The 16348-nt window shown below is 45.6% G+C and overlaps 3 protein-coding genes across 7 annotated transcripts in view; 2 read left to right on the forward strand and 1 right to left on the reverse strand.

The window, feature by feature from the left end:
• Window positions 1–201: 201 nt before the first annotated feature.
• LRRD1 (leucine rich repeats and death domain containing 1) lies at window positions 202–6764 on the forward strand. 2 transcript variants are annotated; one of them, XM_072329047.1, is made up of 5 exons: window positions 205–2362; window positions 2977–3175; window positions 3879–4040; window positions 5419–5539; window positions 6296–6764. In XM_072329047.1, the coding sequence occupies exons 1-5, from the start codon at window positions 539–541 to the stop codon at window positions 6474–6476; spliced, it is 2487 nt and encodes an 828-aa protein (XP_072185148.1). In that variant the 5' UTR covers window positions 205–538; the 3' UTR covers window positions 6477–6764. The 2 variants fall into 2 exon arrangements, with proteins under 2 accessions (XP_072185149.1, XP_072185148.1); XM_072329048.1 differs by lacking the exon at window positions 5419–5539 and having other exon boundaries at window positions 202–2362; window positions 6296–6704.
• Window positions 6765–7310: 546 nt separating this feature from the next.
• Window positions 7311–14742, forward strand: CYP51A1 (cytochrome P450 family 51 subfamily A member 1). The gene is made up of 10 exons (XM_072329049.1): window positions 7311–7588; window positions 7894–7992; window positions 8662–8838; window positions 9723–9849; window positions 10799–10973; window positions 11147–11266; window positions 11726–11921; window positions 12422–12517; window positions 12895–13063; window positions 13671–14742. Exons 1-10 carry the CDS (start codon window positions 7436–7438, stop codon window positions 13847–13849), a joined length of 1491 nt encoding a protein of 496 aa, XP_072185150.1. The 5' UTR covers window positions 7311–7435; the 3' UTR covers window positions 13850–14742.
• AKAP9 (A-kinase anchoring protein 9) overlaps window positions 13226–16348 on the reverse strand; it is a 97108-nt gene continuing 93985 nt past the window's right edge. For all 4 annotated transcript variants that reach the window (XM_072329045.1, XM_072329043.1, XM_072329042.1 and 1 more), the window contains one exon: window positions 13226–15768. In XM_072329045.1, the coding sequence (XP_072185146.1) occupies window positions 15725–15768 (44 nt within the window). In that variant the 3' untranslated portion in view covers window positions 13226–15724. The remainder of the gene's footprint in view (window positions 15769–16348) is intronic.

The raw sequence follows: 16348 nt of genomic DNA on the forward strand, positions 1-16348 counted from the left end.
CGCAAAACCGTGCCCGGCCTTCAACGGAGGGGCTGCGGTTCGGGCCCAGCTCTGTACCCTGACAGCAGTCATCAAAGCAAGCCGCTTAGCACCGCCACGGCCGCCAGCCCCGCTCCCAGCCGAGCCGCCCTCTTGCGGCGCAGCGTGCGCAACCGCTCCTCGGCGCCGAACGGGAGGCGCCGCACCGCGGGTTGCCGCGGCAACGGGCGGCCGCCCTGAGGGAGCGGGCTCTGCGCTGCGCCGGCTGCTGCGCCGGATAAAGCCGAGCCGGGCCGGGCCGGGGCTGCAGGGAGAGCCTCGAGGTCAGCGCTGTTCCGGCCCGCGGCGCAGGGGAGGCGGCGTTACTCCTGAGGAGGTCCTGAGGAAGCTCCTCGGGCGGGTCTGGGCGGCTGCTGCTGCTTTAGTGACCGGGAAGAGTTCCTCTGGAAACACCGAGGCTTCCCCATGTTGGTAGCTTAGCTTGGGTGTGCTCCAAAGCTAGGGAGCAAAAAGGTAAGTCCGTCTGAGGGACTCGTGTATGGAGACTTAGTAAGGAACAATGTCTCTGGAGAAGGAAGATGATACGCCAGGTGGTCTAAATATAGAAGAACTGGAGAGCTTCCACAGCACTACCCGTGACGGTGCCAGGGAAGAATCATTGCGTTTATCAGAAGCTGCTGGAATAGCTGACCCAGCTGTGGAAAGTTTGAGTGAAATTTCACAGGAAGGGCCTCAAGCGGAAACAGGTGTGAGAAAACAAGAGCTAAAGTCAGCTGACAAAGATGCTGGAGAGCAAGTACTTGCAGGTGCTTTCAGAGACTCCAGACCAGGCTTGTCACCATCAGCAGCAAATGCTGAAAGTGCTGGGAAGAGGTCAGTGTTTTTATCGCCTACGAAAGAAAGGAGTTTCACACTTAGACTGAGCCATAAAGGGCTCCAGGACATGCCTCTGTCTGCTTCTGAAGGCCAAGATGTAAAAACCTTGCTCTTACAGAACAATGAAATAAAAACGCTTCGCTTAAATACATTTAACCTGTCTAATCTGGAGGTCCTGATACTTGAAAGAAACAGGCTGACGCTGCTGCCACCAGAAATATCATTGCTTGATAAACTGAAAGTGTTGAATGTCAATCACAACCAGTTATCGTGCCTCCCCGAAGAACTGCCCAAGCTCGTAAATATTAAGGAGCTCTTTCTCAATCACAACAGCATTGATGAATTTCCTTTTGCGTTGAAAAGCCTTGAAACATTAGAGCTTGCTGGGAACAAGCTGAAAACTTTGCCAGATGCCATGGCTGACATGGACAACTTGAAGGTACTCAACATCGATTCCAATCAGATCTCAATATTTCCAAGGGTTCTCTGCTACCTTCCTAACTTAGAAAATCTCAGTTTATGTGGGAACTTCATTCAGAGTTTACCGAAGGATATTAAAGAGCTCAAGAAACTACAAGAGTTTTCAATCAGTCACAATAAGCTTATATTTCTGGCTGTGCAGCTTTTCCAGCTGACAAAACTGAAAGTACTCAGAGCTGATGATAACAAACTGGAGTTTCTTTCAGATAAAGTGGAGAATTTGGGAGAACTTACATTTCTGAACCTTTCAAAGAATGCACTCAAAAGCATTACAGATAATCTTTGCAACTGTACTATGCTGACACATCTTATCCTGTGTGATAATCAGTTAACCCAGCTCCCTGCCAATATTCACAGACTTAAACATTTACAGGAGCTTTCTTTAAGTGGGAATCAACTGAACTCACTGGATGAACAAATATCGCAGTTAAAAGACCTCTCCAAAATAGAGCTTTCTGGAAATGTATTAACATACATCCCTGTCGAATTAAAAACTTGTATAAGGATAACCAAAGCTGACCTCAGCAATAATAAGCTCTCTCAGTTTCCAAATGTGGTGTGTGCGCTGCCTGATCTTAAATACTTAAATCTTAGTGGCAACTCTATTTCAGAATTAACACCTGGGATTTCTGGCATTAAAGATTTGGAGCATCTAGAATTAAACAAGAATAAACTGGCGTCATTTTCTGCATGCTTGTGCAGCCTCACAAAACTGGTCTACTTGGATGTAAGCGAGAATGAAATCAGTAGCGTGCCAGCAGCGGTATCTGAAATGAAGGCTCTCCAGGTTCTTCTTCTGCACCACAACAAGTTTGACTCATTTCCTGAAGAACTGTGTTCTTTGAAGGGTTTAAAAACACTCGACATTTCAAATAATCACATAAAGACTATTCCTTTAAAGATCAGCAGACTGGAAATGATTAAAGACTTAAATGTATCAAACAACCAGTTTGCATCTTTTCCATCAGAAATATGTCATCTTTCATCACTGGAGAAATTGACTGTGTGTCAAGTGAATGGGTTGAAGGTAAGAGAACGTTTCCTTTAGCTTAAAAACCTCATGTTGTGCAGATTGTCATGCTGAAAAATGGTTATAAATAGTTTCCTAACAAGTTAAAGCTCCCGTGTTTGAGTAGAGCAGAAAGATAGTTTGTAAAGGGGAAAGTATATGTTTGTATTTACCAATTTTTAATATCAGAGCTATAGGATACAGATACTTTCCATCCTAGCTGGAAATGTGATAGATAAGCCTGCCTCCAAGATTCCTCTGTTAAATGAACCAGCCTTTCCAGTTGTGTCATACCTCTCACAAGTTCATTAAGCTTTCACTAACTCAAAGAAGGAAAGCTATATTACTTCTGTGATTGCTAATAGCAGAGAAAACTGCTTCACATTTCTGAAATCCAAAGTTTAATAGTTTTGTTTTACATATACTAAGGAACAGGTCAGAATAATCTCCTTGAGGAAACGTAGACATCCTTTTGCCATTAAAAATGCAGGTAGTGCTTGTCATGGACAGAATGGCATTTAGAGTTAAATTAAGGAATGTGATTTTGCCTGCAGGAAAGTTACCTTTGAACTTTTTAATGGAGGAGAAATAGTTGTGTATAAATAAATGAATTGTGTTCTTATTTTTATCAGTTAACTAAAATTCCAGAGGAGCTTTCCAAACTGGTTTCCCTGAGGGAGCTTGACATCTCTCATAACGCGTTAAAGGAAATACCAGACAGCATAGGGGAACTGAAGGATTTGGTCCATTTAATTGCTAATAACAATGAGATCATCCAGCTCCCCCAATCTATTACATCACTAGGAAATCTGCAGCGCCTTGATCTTAGTGGTAAGTATCAAGCATTCAACCTCTTAGTAAAATCTTAGCACTGAACTAAATGTAGTGTTTTTAACACGGATGTTGTGGGAGGCCTGTCTGAAACCTGTGCAAGTGTCGTGATTCCTGCAAGTGTGTGATCATCAGACAAAGAGAGGCGTAAGATACACAAAGCACCGATCACTGCAGAGTTCATTGTGCTGGGTTCAGTCGTGTGCAAGGCTGACATTTTTCTGTTGCAACGAATGTGTATCTGTGTGTCCAGATGTCCACTCAGTATCACTGCTACAGTACAGTCTGTTGTCCTTTTCTGGTGGCTGATTTACCAGGTTGCCAAGTGGCTGTTAGAGATGCTGTGACAGAGATGGGTGTGAAGCAGGGTTGCACAACATGTTATCTCAGTTCTATCACAGCTACACGAGCACAGCTACAGTGTTCCACACTGTGCTTAATTCACCCTGAACCTCATGGCTCTCTTGTGCAGAGACAGGAACGGAGTCTTGTTTGTCTGGAAAAGCATCGTGTTCACCACCAGCTGAGGTATCCCTGGAGGTGATCCCTCCTGCCCACCTGCTGTGCTTCACAGACAGCTGGGCTTCTTTGCAATTGTATTCAGATATTTTCTGACTAAAATCATGTAAAATCTTCTGGACAAAGGACACTCCTTTTTTTTTTTTTTTCAGATGAAATTAAGTATGTTTATGTATTCCAACAGAAAATCGGCTGAGATATTTGCCTGCTGGCCTTCGTCACATGTACTTGCTGAAAGACATAAACTTTGATGGAAATTCTCTGTTTGAACCACTACAAGACGTATGTAAAGGAAAGCAATTACATCCCATTCTATGCTATCTGGAAAGTGCTGATGAAAGAGATGGTATGTTGGGAACAAACACTGGTATTTCTGTGCATTAAAGGCAGCTTATGCAGTGGCTGCTGAAACTCCATTGTTTTCAGAAGGCAATATCATTATTAGTTCTATTTCAGTTCCTCACTGACTGTTGTTACTATCAGCGATATTGAGATGATGGTTAGTGTGCATGTTCTTACCGTACAGGCATAATATAAACAAGATTTATATTGTATTATTGTAGGTGTCACTGATAAGGGAACTGCTTTAAGAATTAAGATGATATTGTTGGATCAGAAATGGAAGCTGACGGCTGAAAACTGACACCGAGGTCTTGAGTTCTTGTATTCCAATCACAAAGCCAGACTCAGTTAAATGAAATACACAATCTTAAGTTCACCTCAACTCCACCCATCAGAGGGGTGATTTGTACTGAGAGTAGAATAGCATCTTCCTCCTTTCTTAGCTACTCTAGCTCTTTCTCAGCTCTTGAGGATGCAAAATCTCAATATCTGCCTGTATCCCGGCTTCTCTGTGGCCTGCCTACACATCATCATTAACCATGATACACTGAAGGCCTATCGGATGTTATCCTTGCACTATACTTGCTCTTGACTAAAATGTTACTGCCTTGGTCTCACCTCTCAGCCCAGGAGGCGCTGCCTGCCTGCTGTTACACTCCCGGGTCACTGGGAGGCAGTCCGTTGCTCTCACCCATTCCCGTTGCTGATTTTCGACGTTGACCCTTATTCCAGCACGCCCTGCTATTATCCCCGGCTGGAGGGAGCGGTGCCTGTTTCATGCAGCATTTCCTGACGCCGCAGTGATTCGGCTGAGCCCAAAGTAGCCCTTTCACAACCTGACTGTGATCAAAGAGAACAGAGTATTGGAATCGCTGCTTCACCTTAAGCTGTATAAATGCAGTAAACTCTTGTCAGTTTTAACGCTTGTTTTCAGTCAACAGAAGGGAGAGCAAAAATGGTATTCTTAGCATCCGTGAGCAGTTCAGATATGTGCGGTTGTTCTGACAACCTGCTTCACTCTCATCTGATGGTGAGCGGAGCTGTGAGGCAGTTGATTACTATAAAAAGTGTTGTCAAAACAACCCAGTTTACTCTTCCTTTAACTCATGGTGTATGTTGTGGAAGCACACCCTGCTCTTCTACCTCAAGCAAAAGGAGCTCGGAGCTGTGCTGCTTCAAACTGAAGAGACTGAAAAGCACCCAAGGGCTGTCAGGGACAAAATGGTGATGGTTGTCTGTCCAACCATGGAGACATCACCTTGGAAATGGTGTTGGGGAGATAACAAAATCCTGAAGCGGATAACCAGTATTTACAAAACATCTGATAGAAAAGATACACGTTTCTGTATTATTAATTATATGTTTTATATGGTTACATTCAGAGAAAATATTACGCAAGATAATGGAAATGATTGCTGACAATGTTCCTTCCAAAGATTTTGAATTCTTCTGCCAGAAACTACAGCTTGGCCAGGCTGACGTTGAGACTCTGCAAAATGCCAGGTTAGGGACAGCTGTTTGTAACAGTACCTTTTCACTTTACATTTCCCATTTCCCCTTCCATTACGATGTTATGGAGTTAATACACAGTATTTTGATTACAGAATTCACAGTACATCGGTTAAATACAGAATATATGTATCTGTTCCCCCTGTACTCAGCACTGGTGAGGCCACACCTTGAGTGTTGTGTTCAGTTTTGGGTCCCTCACTACAAGAAAGACACTGAGGCCCTGGAATGTGTCCAGAGAAGGGCAACAAAACTGGTGAGGGGTCTGGAGCACAAGTCTTATGAGGAGCAACCACTGGGAGCTGGGATTGTTTAGTCTGGAGGAGGCTCAGGGGAGACCTCAGTGCACTCTACAACTTCCTGAAGGGAGGCTGTGATGAGGAGGGGTTTGGCCTCTTCTCCCAGGCAACAAACAGGACCCGAGGAAATGGCCACAAGTTGGACCAGAGGAGGTTTAGGTTAGATATAAAGAAAAACTTTCTCTCAGAGAGTGGTCAGGCCTGGAATGGCTGCCCAGGGAGCTGGTGGAGTCACTGTCCCTGGCAGCGTTCAAGAGGCATCTGGATAGTGAGCTAGGAGATCTGGTTTAGTGGCTTGTGATAGCAATGCTAATGGGAGGATGGTTGGACTGGATGATCCTGTAGGTCCTTTCCAACCTTGTGATTCTGTGATTCTATGTAAAACGCAGTAACTATCTACAAGTGTTTTATTTTCTCAGATGTTCACTTCACAACTTCTTTTCCCAAACAGGGCTCTTAAGTTGAAAGAGAAAATGATCAAGGCGCTGGACATCTGGATCAGTAAAAACCAAGCCTTAACATACGATGAAATGATAGAGAAGCTGATCAGAGTGCTGGTAATGACAGGCATGCATCACCTCACCAACAAGGCGAACGCTTTAAAGCTCTTTTTGCGTTCGGTGACGTTCTAAACGCGCGATGTACAAGCAGTACTTAGGAAGGGAACTAAGGTTTGTCTCATCATTCTTTTATTTCCCCATTCATTCTTATCACGTTGATCACACCATCATCATGAGAGCTCCGTGTGTATTTGGAAGCGGTTCATAATCTTGGATTCATCTTGTAAAGATCACTCGTTTAAAAAAGAATCCAAACTGCACTTATTTATGTCAGTAGACTTCAGTGCATCTACCACAAATTATTTTAGTTGCTGCTGTGATTTCCTTGTTTCAGTGCCTGAACAGCATTTATGAGCAGACACAACGTTTGTTTGTGGGTTTGACCTGTTATTCAGCACCAGTTTTTGAGTGTTTTCTGAGGCCGTATGGAAATAGAGGAAGCATTCTGAAGGCGTACAGCGGCACTGAGCTCCAGTGCTGTTACTGCTCTGCCTCACCTGAAAGCAGCCGTGCAGAGCAGGAAGAAACGTGCTGCTTCCCAGCTGGTGCAGCGTGTGGGAGGTTTGTGTTTGGAAATAGGGGAACCAAATGCTCTCTGCCTCCCTCAAGTTGTTCTTGGGACCTTCTGGGATCTTTCTGTTGCCCTGGGAAGCCACCCCCTCCCAGCCTTCGTTATCTGTACCACTCGCTGCTTCTCGTCGCCTTCCCGGGCTTCTTTTATTCTGTAACCGCAGCTCTTCCCTACATCCCCGGCACACCCCGCACCCCTCGCACCGCCCGCTCCCGTCTACTCCGGCACCGCCCCCCCGCGCGGCCCGCCCCGCCGCCGGCCCAATGGCGGCCGCCGCAGCCCGGCCGATGCCGTCACCCCGCGATGCGCCGCCGCCCATTGGCCGCGCCGCCGGCAGTCGTCACATGGGCAGAGATCAGCCCAGCGCCGCGGATGTGCCGCCCGGCCGAGGGACACGCCTCCGCGACGCGCGGCTGCGGTTCGGGGTCGGTGCCGGTCGGTGCCGGCTGAGCGCGGGACGATGCTGAGCCTGCCGGAGGTGGGCGGCATCCTGCTGGAAAGGGCCGCCGTCGGCAACCCGCTGTCCCTGCTGCTGGCCGCCTCCGCCTTCGCGCTCAGCCTCGGCTACCTCTTCCAGCTGGGCTACCGCCGCCACGTCGGAGCCGACCGGACGGTAGGTGCGGGGGGCGCGGGGTTGCGTCCGGTTGCCCTGGACGGGTGGTGCCGGGCTGTGTGTGCCGGGCTGTGTGTGTCGGGCTGTGCCGGGGAGCGGCCCGGTACATTCTGGCGTTGCTCTTGGAGCGGGTGGGCGGCGTTGCGACCTGACGGAGGTGATTTGAAACGTGGCCTGGCCTTCGTGTAAAACATCATCTGTCATCAGAAGTGGCTTTTTTTTCCTCACCAAGGCTCTTGTGTGGCTGCATGCAGTGCTGTGTTACTGCGAAGTAAATTCTATATTTGCTTTTCTTTCCTCTGCAGAACCACCCTCCTCACATCCCGTCAAGCATCCCGTTCCTCGGACACGCCATAGCGTTTGGAAAGAGCCCTATTGAATTTCTGGAAAACGCCTATGACAAGGTGAGCTGTCCCGCGTGGCCGGGCAACGCCACAGCATTGCTGTGTGCTTGTTGGGGTCCGTTCACAGTGAATTCCCTCTTATTTCCTCAGATGTGGAGTGTGATGTGTGCAGGAGGCTGTGGCTTCACATCTTTTTGTGTGCAGTGCATTGGTGTTACAGAAATAGTTGTGTTCCCTGAAACGGCTCTCGTGACTCAGTCTTTAAAAGGTCCTTGGGTAATGCTCAGAGTTGAATCACACACAGGTTTAAAAGCTGCATTCAAGGTGTTATTTCTTGCTTTAATTGGAAACTGATCTCTGTGCTGATTGGTGCCCTGCGCTGATGTGTCTGAGCAGGCTGGGATGGATCTGACACCTCTGCAGGTGACTGTATGGATGTTGAGGTGCTCAGCTCTACCAGAAGAGCAGGGGTATGGAACCCCAGGAACTGGAATAGCCCCAAGAAATGGACTGAGACAGTAGAGCCGTAAATCCATCCAGTAAACTAAGATAGTCCAGCATGTTTTATCTTGTCTAAAATATCCATAAGCTCAAATCTCAACTTGATTAACTTTTTTTATGCGGTCTGTATGTGTTTCTTAAGAGAAGTAATTTGTAGAAGCTTGTAAAGAGATAACGGCTGCATGGCTTGGGTTCCTATGGAAAACAAACGGGTGTTTTTTCTCTCAGTATGGACCTGTGTTCAGTTTCACTATGGTTGGCAAGACGTTTACGTACCTGCTGGGCAGCGATGCTGCAGCACTGCTCTTCAACAGTAAAAATGAAGACTTGAATGCAGAGGATGTGTACTCCCGGCTGACCACACCAGTCTTTGGGAAGGGAGTGGCTTACGATGTCCCTAACGCGGTATGTATTTTAAATAGAAAATGAGCAGAAATATGGGCTTATATAGGCTGTCACTAACTGCAGTTTCCTTTTCCCTTATGAGCAACATGAGGTCTTCCTTTTGAGAGAGCATTGGCTGTTCTTGTGCTTATGCACGTTGTCTGGAACAGCAGACTGCAGAATCCTGTCTCCTTCTCTACAGCCTGAAAGTGTCTTTTTGGTTGTGTTCCAGGAGAACCACCCCCCGGAGCTGACTGCTTGTTAGAATATCAGTTTTGAGTGATAATTATGTGTGTAGATATGCATTGTTTGTGTATCAGTTCACGTTCCCTCTCTGTCTTCTCCCTCCAGACTTCTTGCAGCATGGTTTTGGAAGGCAGTGCACTGATGTGGTGTGTTCTTACTGCATGCTTTTCATCCAGATAAGAGATGGGCTGCCATGCTGCAAGGGAAAACATGCCAGCACCACTGCTCTGCCACTGCATTCTGATAAAGGAAATTACTGCAAAGCAACCTTTCTTTTTCTGCTTTCTGTTTTGTAAATAACTTTACACTAAGTGTAAAGCCCTTGGTGGGAAGGCAATCCTTGGTCAGTTGTCCATGGTGCTGTGCAGCTACGAGTCTATCTGCAGAAAAATAGTGGAGAAGGATGTGAAGCTTCCCTGGCAAATAGCTTGTGTTGTGCTCCCAGGTCAGGCTCCTTCTAAAAGCGAGGTGCATCTCTGGGCCAGTGGTGAGGAGTTCCTGTGGGAGAGGAGGATGAGGAGGAGGAGGGCACTCTTGTACTCAACAGTCCTAATTTCCTTTTCACTCTTCTCTATTTTTATAGTACAAGGGATGTGAAGTTATTAATCACATGAATACGACAAACATTTTACTGACTGTTTCCCTTTTGGTTCCTCTAGGTATTTTTGGAACAGAAGAAGATGCTCAAGACTGGGCTAAACATTGCTCAGTTTAAGCAGCACGTATCTCTGATAGAAGAAGAAACAAAGGAATATTTCAAAGCTTGGGGAGAGAGTGGAGAAAGAAGTAAGCAGCATCAGATGCATTGTTACTTAGGCTTTCTGGGAAGGGATGAAGGCTGATGCAGGATGCAACAGTTTGTTTGTGTAAATGTTTTACTGTGATATTGAAAGAGCTGTAGGGCAAAGCTGTACCGAACATCAGAACGTGCCAAACACAGGTTTTGTTTCATCAGATTTAATGCTATTGGAGAATAAAGGTGCTCAGAAAATCATTGTCAGGAACAAAGGACAATTCTACTTGCATTTGCTTAGTCTGACAGTAGAGAGCATACGTGTTGCCTGGCTGAATCGTGCTGGTTTTGCATGCTGTGAGTCAGCTCAGCCTGTTTTATAGTCCCTTTGAAAAGACACAGCTCTGACTTCCTGGACCTTGTGTCAGAGATCTCAGTTTGTTGTTATCTCCAAAGCAATAAGGTGAGCTTAGTGTGATGTAAGTGCAGCTCTTCTCCTTCCTACCCATGTTTCCCAACTAGCCCGCTAGTCACAGCCCACCAGTACTGTTGCAAACCTGCAGTGACAGAAATACTGAGAAATAATTCAGTAAGCTGCAAAGGTACCTGGTTACACATGGGTTTGGATTTCAAGGTTTTCTGAGACTTCTGTGTTCATTAAGGGTTGAGCTTGTGCTGCATGGTTTCCTTTGGAAGGGTTAACAGCTTTCCTAGAAAACACTCTAGAAACAGGAACATAGAAAACAAGTTGAAGTGGAGCAATGTAATTAGAATGGTACTCATTGAAAGACCTGGTTAAAACCACACAAATTCAAAATCAAGTTCTTCCTCTTACGGACAGAGCAAGCTAAAACTGGCTTTAAAATTGTTAGCGTATGAAAGAAAGAAAGGGGGTCCTTAATTTTCCCCTTCTACAAGATTTGAATGAGTGATAATCTGTACAATGTAATGTCTTGCCTAATGTGCATCTTCAGTAACATTTTTTTCCACATCTTTTCTCAGACCTGTTTGAAGCCTTTTCAGAACTGATCATCTTGACAGCAAGTCACTGCTTGCATGGGAAAGAAATAAGAAGCTTACTGAATGAGAAGGTGGCTCAGCTGTATGCTGACCTGGATGGGGGCTTCACTCATGCTGCGTGGCTTCTGCCAACCTGGACACCTCTGCCCAGCTTCAGGTACCAGGAAGAAGATTGTAGCAACTTGAGCACTTCATCTCAACCTCTTCTTTTCTTTCTTTCTTTCTCCCCTATTTTTTGTGTTGAAGCTGTCCCAGACAATTCCATCAGTCCCTACAAGGATTTCATGTTGTTTCTTACAAAGTTGCTAACAGAAGTGATCTGAATTGCAGGCGTCGAGATCGAGCACACAGAGAAATAAAGAACATCTTCTACAAGGTTATCCAGAAGCGTCGGAGTGCTGAGGAAAAGGAGGATGACATGCTCCAAACTCTACTTGATGCTACGTACAAGTAAGCAAAGTGGGGTCGGGAACGTGTAATTTACAGGAAAATAAAGAGATGTTTTACTTCAGCTTTGAGCTGTTTAGAACATTCTGTCAAAACTAAGCAATATTCTCATGCCCTGTGTTTCTCATTGCCAGCAGTTGATCCTAGTGGTGTTCCTAAAACAGCCTGCAAAACCTAATGATAAATGCTGATCTTGACTTGTGAGATCACCATCAGTGGTCACTAGGCTGCTGCTTCTGCTTCCTTTCTTGTTGCTGGCTTTCTGTAACCATTTTCTTCAAGGCTCCCATTGAGTCTGCCTACCATGGCTCCTTCTTCTGCCTGCCCCTAGACTTTTAGCTGCTGAATGTAGAGTGGGCAATGCAAGAGGAGAAGAAAGAAGTAAATTAGGAGAAATTGTAAACACTGCTGTAACTGGAAAGCTGATTGAATGAAGCTCTGACTTAATCCCCTTTGATGCAGGGATGGCCGCCCGCTGACAGATGACGAGATAGCTGGGATGCTCATTGGGCTGCTCCTGGCAGGGCAGCACACATCCTCAACCACCAGTGCCTGGCTGGGCTTCTTCATAGCCAGAGACAAAGCGATCCAGGATCAGTGCTACGCAGAGCAGAAAGCCGTCTGTGGAGATGATTTGCCACCATTAACTTACGACCAGGTTTGTATGTTACATCATTCCTCGTGATGTTACTGTGCTTCTAGATAGATGTTTCAAAATGGACGGTATGATCGTATGCTTTGTCTTAGAATCATCATCTTCACAAGCAGTCTTGTGAATAGTGACACCATTTGCCAATATATCTCCTTCTCTTTCTCTGGAGGTACTTTTCAGCCTGCTGCCATTTCTTATTCAGCATTTACTGTGGAAACTGCAGTTCCTACAAGCTCTATTTAGAAAATGAGCTGCACAAAGGAGGGATGGAATGTGGCGTGATCTCTTTCTTTAGTTAGGCATCAGAAAGCACCTGTAGGACGGGTTAGTCAGATGGAACAGCGACTAGTCGTAACTGAATCAAAGGGAAAATAGTCAGGGTAGCAAATGAAGTACATGTAAACAAGAGCCACTTATTGGTTCAGTTATTTATTTCTAAATGGTGTAAAATAATAATTGAATGAACTCGGCTGTATTTTGATATATCATTTTCTTTATATTTGCAGCTCAAAGATCTCAGTTTGCTAGATCGCTGCCTAAAGGAAACCTTAAGGCTTAGACCTCCTATAATGACCATGATGAGACTGGCCAAAACTCCGCAGGTGAGTGCACTTTTGGATCTAACGTCCCTGGTGGAATCTCACTGCTTGGTGGTTTTTATGGCTGACTGGGCAAAGTCCTGCACTGCCTGGTCTGCCCCAATCCCTTCCAGCTCTGCTGACAAGGGCAGCAAGCCAGCAGTGACCAAATGAAATGGTACAGTGTACTTCAGACAGGCATTTACTTCATTGTGTGACAGCTTGAATCCCATGGGTACCTCTCCAGATTTATCTTTTTATTTAAGGATAAAACACGATGGGAGCTAGAATTTAGATAAGCTGTAATTTAAAACAGCTCAACATCAGATAACCACAGAAAGTAACATTTCTCAGTAAGAACTGACAAATGGGATATGTGAGCCTCATCTCTGCCCTTGCAGACGGTCGCAGGATACAACATTCCCCCCGGCCATCAGGTCTGCGTGTCTCCCACCGTTAACCAACGCCTGAAGGACTCCTGGAAGGACGCCCTGGACTTCAAGCCTGACCGCTATCTCCAGGACAACCCGGCAGCTGGGGAGAAGTTTGCCTACATTCCATTTGGTGCTGGTAAGTAGCACTGGCAGAAGGCAAGCATTTGCCCAGCAGTGGCGCTCCCCTCAACCCAACCTCCCCTCAGAGATTTGTAGTGTGAATGGGCTGTTAAGAATTGAAGAGGATAGTGATGCCTGCATGTGTTACTCAGAGTAATAATAACAAGAAATCCTTACGTCAGCGTATGTTGTATTTGAGTTTATTCAAGTCTCTCAAAGTCATGGTAAAAAAGCCTCATAATATGAAAACTTTTTAAGGCAGCGAAAATTTATGTAGAGATTCGTAACTGCCAAAACAGTTTGCAAATGTGACCACGATACCATTATAGTCAGTGCCATTTCTTGAATGTTACAAAACTCCTCAGCGCTGCATAAATGGGTGCGTTCTGCATAAAACGGGACACCACCACCCATCCCATTCAAAATGTCCCACGTTCTCTGCAGTGAAAGCTTGATGGAAACAAGAAGTGAGAAGTTACACAATGGTCCGTCTGTAGGATCGGGGCCTCAGGCTGGTTAGAAAGAAGCAATTACAGTCCATTAACGTTCTCCAAGTGAAGCCGTAGTCAGGGCCGATCACAGAACTGCGGTGTTCTGATTGCTTGGTGTGGGTTTCCTCCTAGGCCGTCATCGCTGCATTGGAGAGAACTTCGCTTACCTTCAGATCAAGACTATTTGGTCCACGTTGCTTCGTTTGTATGACTTTGATCTCGTCAATGACTACTTTCCAAGTATAAATTATACAACCATGATACACACACCTAATAACCCGGTTATCAGATATAAGAGGAGGTCACTGTAAGTTCTGGAGCTATAACTTTGAATTGTGCAAACTAACAGACTTTGGATGAAATAATTGTGACAAAATGAATGGCAAATGGAAACTGTTCTGTGTACAGTGTAGAAACAGGCCTGCACCCTCTTTGCATCTGTTTTGTTCACTTCCCCACACTGTTTAGTGTTGCTGTGTGTAACTGCTTCTTCTATCCATTTCTCGGTGATTTTTTTGTAAGAAAAACCATCATCTATGTGTGTAACACTGGTAAGGTGCATGCCTCCCCGCCTTTAAAGTGAAGAAATGGTTTTTACACCAACTTTGCTTTAGGAAACATTTGACGATTGCCTTTCCCCAGCTACGGAGGGCTATGACCGTACCTCAGCTCTGTGCCCAACAACAGTACGTCCATCAGGAAGGTGGGACTGAGGGCAACGTTACGTGCCCTGCTTTGAAACAGTCACAGATCGAAAAGGGAACAAAGTGACATCCCGGCTGCTTCTCCCAGTGCCCACCTAAACCCGGCTGTTACAAACCATCACTGTACAGCTGAGCAGGGGCGGCTGCAGAAGTGTTCAAAGGGAAGCTTTATAACTCAGCCATTTAAACGTTTAACTGGGGAGTGTCAGTAAAATACTTTGCTTCAGAAAGCTACAAATAATTTTCTAAGCTGAACTGTGAAAAGCAGCCGCCTCTGAAAGCTTGGAGTGAGCACTGGAGTAACAACAGGACAACAGCGCTATGAAGTAAATAACACGTTCACCTGAAAGTAACCCGTACATGAAGTGAAACAGCTGAATGCTGTTACGCTTTGCGTTGCCTCGTGCAGGACTGCTGAATAGTGTTTGGTTCACAAGTGGTGGTGATAAATGGTTGTGAGCTCCAGCTCGTAGGAATTTTGATTAAAATTTGTAAAGAAACCTCTTGTGGAAGTTTCCTCTGCTCAGCATTGCCAGTTCTTTGATCCATAACTACATGAAAGAAAACGCATCTAAGTACAAAGCTGGTTAGTTAACCGCGCACACAGCTTCCCCCCGTCCCTGCTGTGCTCCCTGGAGGAAGGGCTCACTCAATCAGTCTGTTCTAACCCCAGTATAGCTGTTACAGACCCTTGTTTGCACATCAGTGACAGCGACTGAGGGGGGGACACACACATACGCACCTTCTGTCGCAGGCCCAGAAGGTACAGCCAGGGGCTGCAGAAACCAGGCCTGTACCTGTCCTCCTGTCACACAGCAGCACTTCTGCCACTGCTGACAAATAAAGAAGTGGCTGCCACAGCCCCGAGGAGCTCGCCTAGGAGTGAGTTTTCCATTCTAAACAAGGGGGCGATTCTTCAATTTCAAGAACTTCCCAAGAGTAGAACGCAGTTAAAAGCATGAAGTCGTCTTTATTTCAGTACTTTGACAAAATACCCATAAAATCCAAAACTTCTACCGTTACAAAAATAGGTCTCTACAAGTGCTATTCTGTCTGCACTGCCAGTAGCAAATATGAGGAGAGTCGTGTAACTTCAGTAGCCTTGCCAGAAAAAGTGCAAGTGAACTTCTCTGAACGGAGCTCAATTTAATGAATACACAAGTTTCATCTTCGCACCCCCTTGATAAATACACACTTCATAAGTTAATCATTTAAATTAGCATTCCACAAATATACACGTAATTTAATGATTTTGCTTTTTTTCTTTGCATGAACACGAAGTGCCTATATACATAAACCTCCCTTCGTCCCAGTCTGCTGGGTGTGCCAGGATGGAACTGTATGCGATCGTACAGCCGCGTTTGTATTGGTCCCACCAGATACACGTTATAGAAAGCACACGGGTTATAGAAAGAGCACGGGTTTACAGAAGGCAATCAATCCATGGACATCGCTGCCAGCGATGGAGGCGGGCAGAGGGCATTATCTTCTCATAGCAGAGTGCAGCTGTGTGTAGGAGGTGGAGGCTGCAAGACAGAAAGATGCGGAATAAGGAGCTGCGGGTTCACAGATGACTGCTGGGTTCACGAGATTCACTCTGATGAATGAGTGGGAAAGGCTTTATGCAGGAAATTATTTCATGCTAAAATAAGACTTCAACCCAGTACCTTCCATAACTCAGCCCGTGTTTGATAAGTTGGGCCCCATTGATCTGACAATTTTTTTTATTCCCTTTGTAGCAAATAAATAAATGATCATCTCCAGGACAAAAAAGCTGTCACTTCTACAGTCCTAGTGATAGAAGGAGTTTCTCTCGCACCACAACCCTCCAAGTCTTTTGAGTATGTTTTTCCCCACCTCACTTAACCTCTTCAAAAGACGCACAGAATCCTTTTATCACACATTTATCAGACTGGTGAAAATTAACGTGGCACCAATAAACTGCAAATCTCTTACTGACACACACCTCTGCAGGCCTCCCTTCAAACAGCTGGGCCATTTTCTTTTCACTGCGCTCGCTGCAGTACAGAATAGCCTCCTGTTTAAGGCCGTAAGTGCCCCAAACCAAAGACATCTGAGCCAGCACGTGCCTTCTGGCTTGGAACT

Source organism: Excalfactoria chinensis, chromosome 2 (assembly GCF_039878825.1).
Source record: "Excalfactoria chinensis isolate bCotChi1 chromosome 2, bCotChi1.hap2, whole genome shotgun sequence".
Taxonomy (NCBI): domain Eukaryota; kingdom Metazoa; phylum Chordata; class Aves; order Galliformes; family Phasianidae; genus Excalfactoria; species Excalfactoria chinensis.

Excerpts from the sequence above, each read along its gene's own strand:
- LRRD1 (XM_072329047.1), top strand. The coding sequence starts at position 539 with ATGTCTCTGGAGAAGGAAGATGATACGCCAGGTGGTCTAAATATAGAA. Across the intron at positions 2,363-2,976 it reads GTCAAGTGAATGGGTTGAAG|TTAACTAAAATTCCAGAGGA; the intron begins GTAAGAGAACGT and ends TATTTTTATCAG. Across the intron at positions 4,041-5,418 it reads AAGTGCTGATGAAAGAGATG|AGAAAATATTACGCAAGATA; the intron begins GTATGTTGGGAA and ends GGTTACATTCAG.
- CYP51A1 (XM_072329049.1), top strand. The coding sequence starts at position 7,436 with ATGCTGAGCCTGCCGGAGGTGGGCGGCATCCTGCTGGAAAGGGCCGCC. Across the intron at positions 7,993-8,661 it reads TGGAAAACGCCTATGACAAG|TATGGACCTGTGTTCAGTTT; the intron begins GTGAGCTGTCCC and ends TTTTTCTCTCAG. Across the intron at positions 10,974-11,146 it reads ACACCTCTGCCCAGCTTCAG|GCGTCGAGATCGAGCACACA; the intron begins GTACCAGGAAGA and ends TCTGAATTGCAG.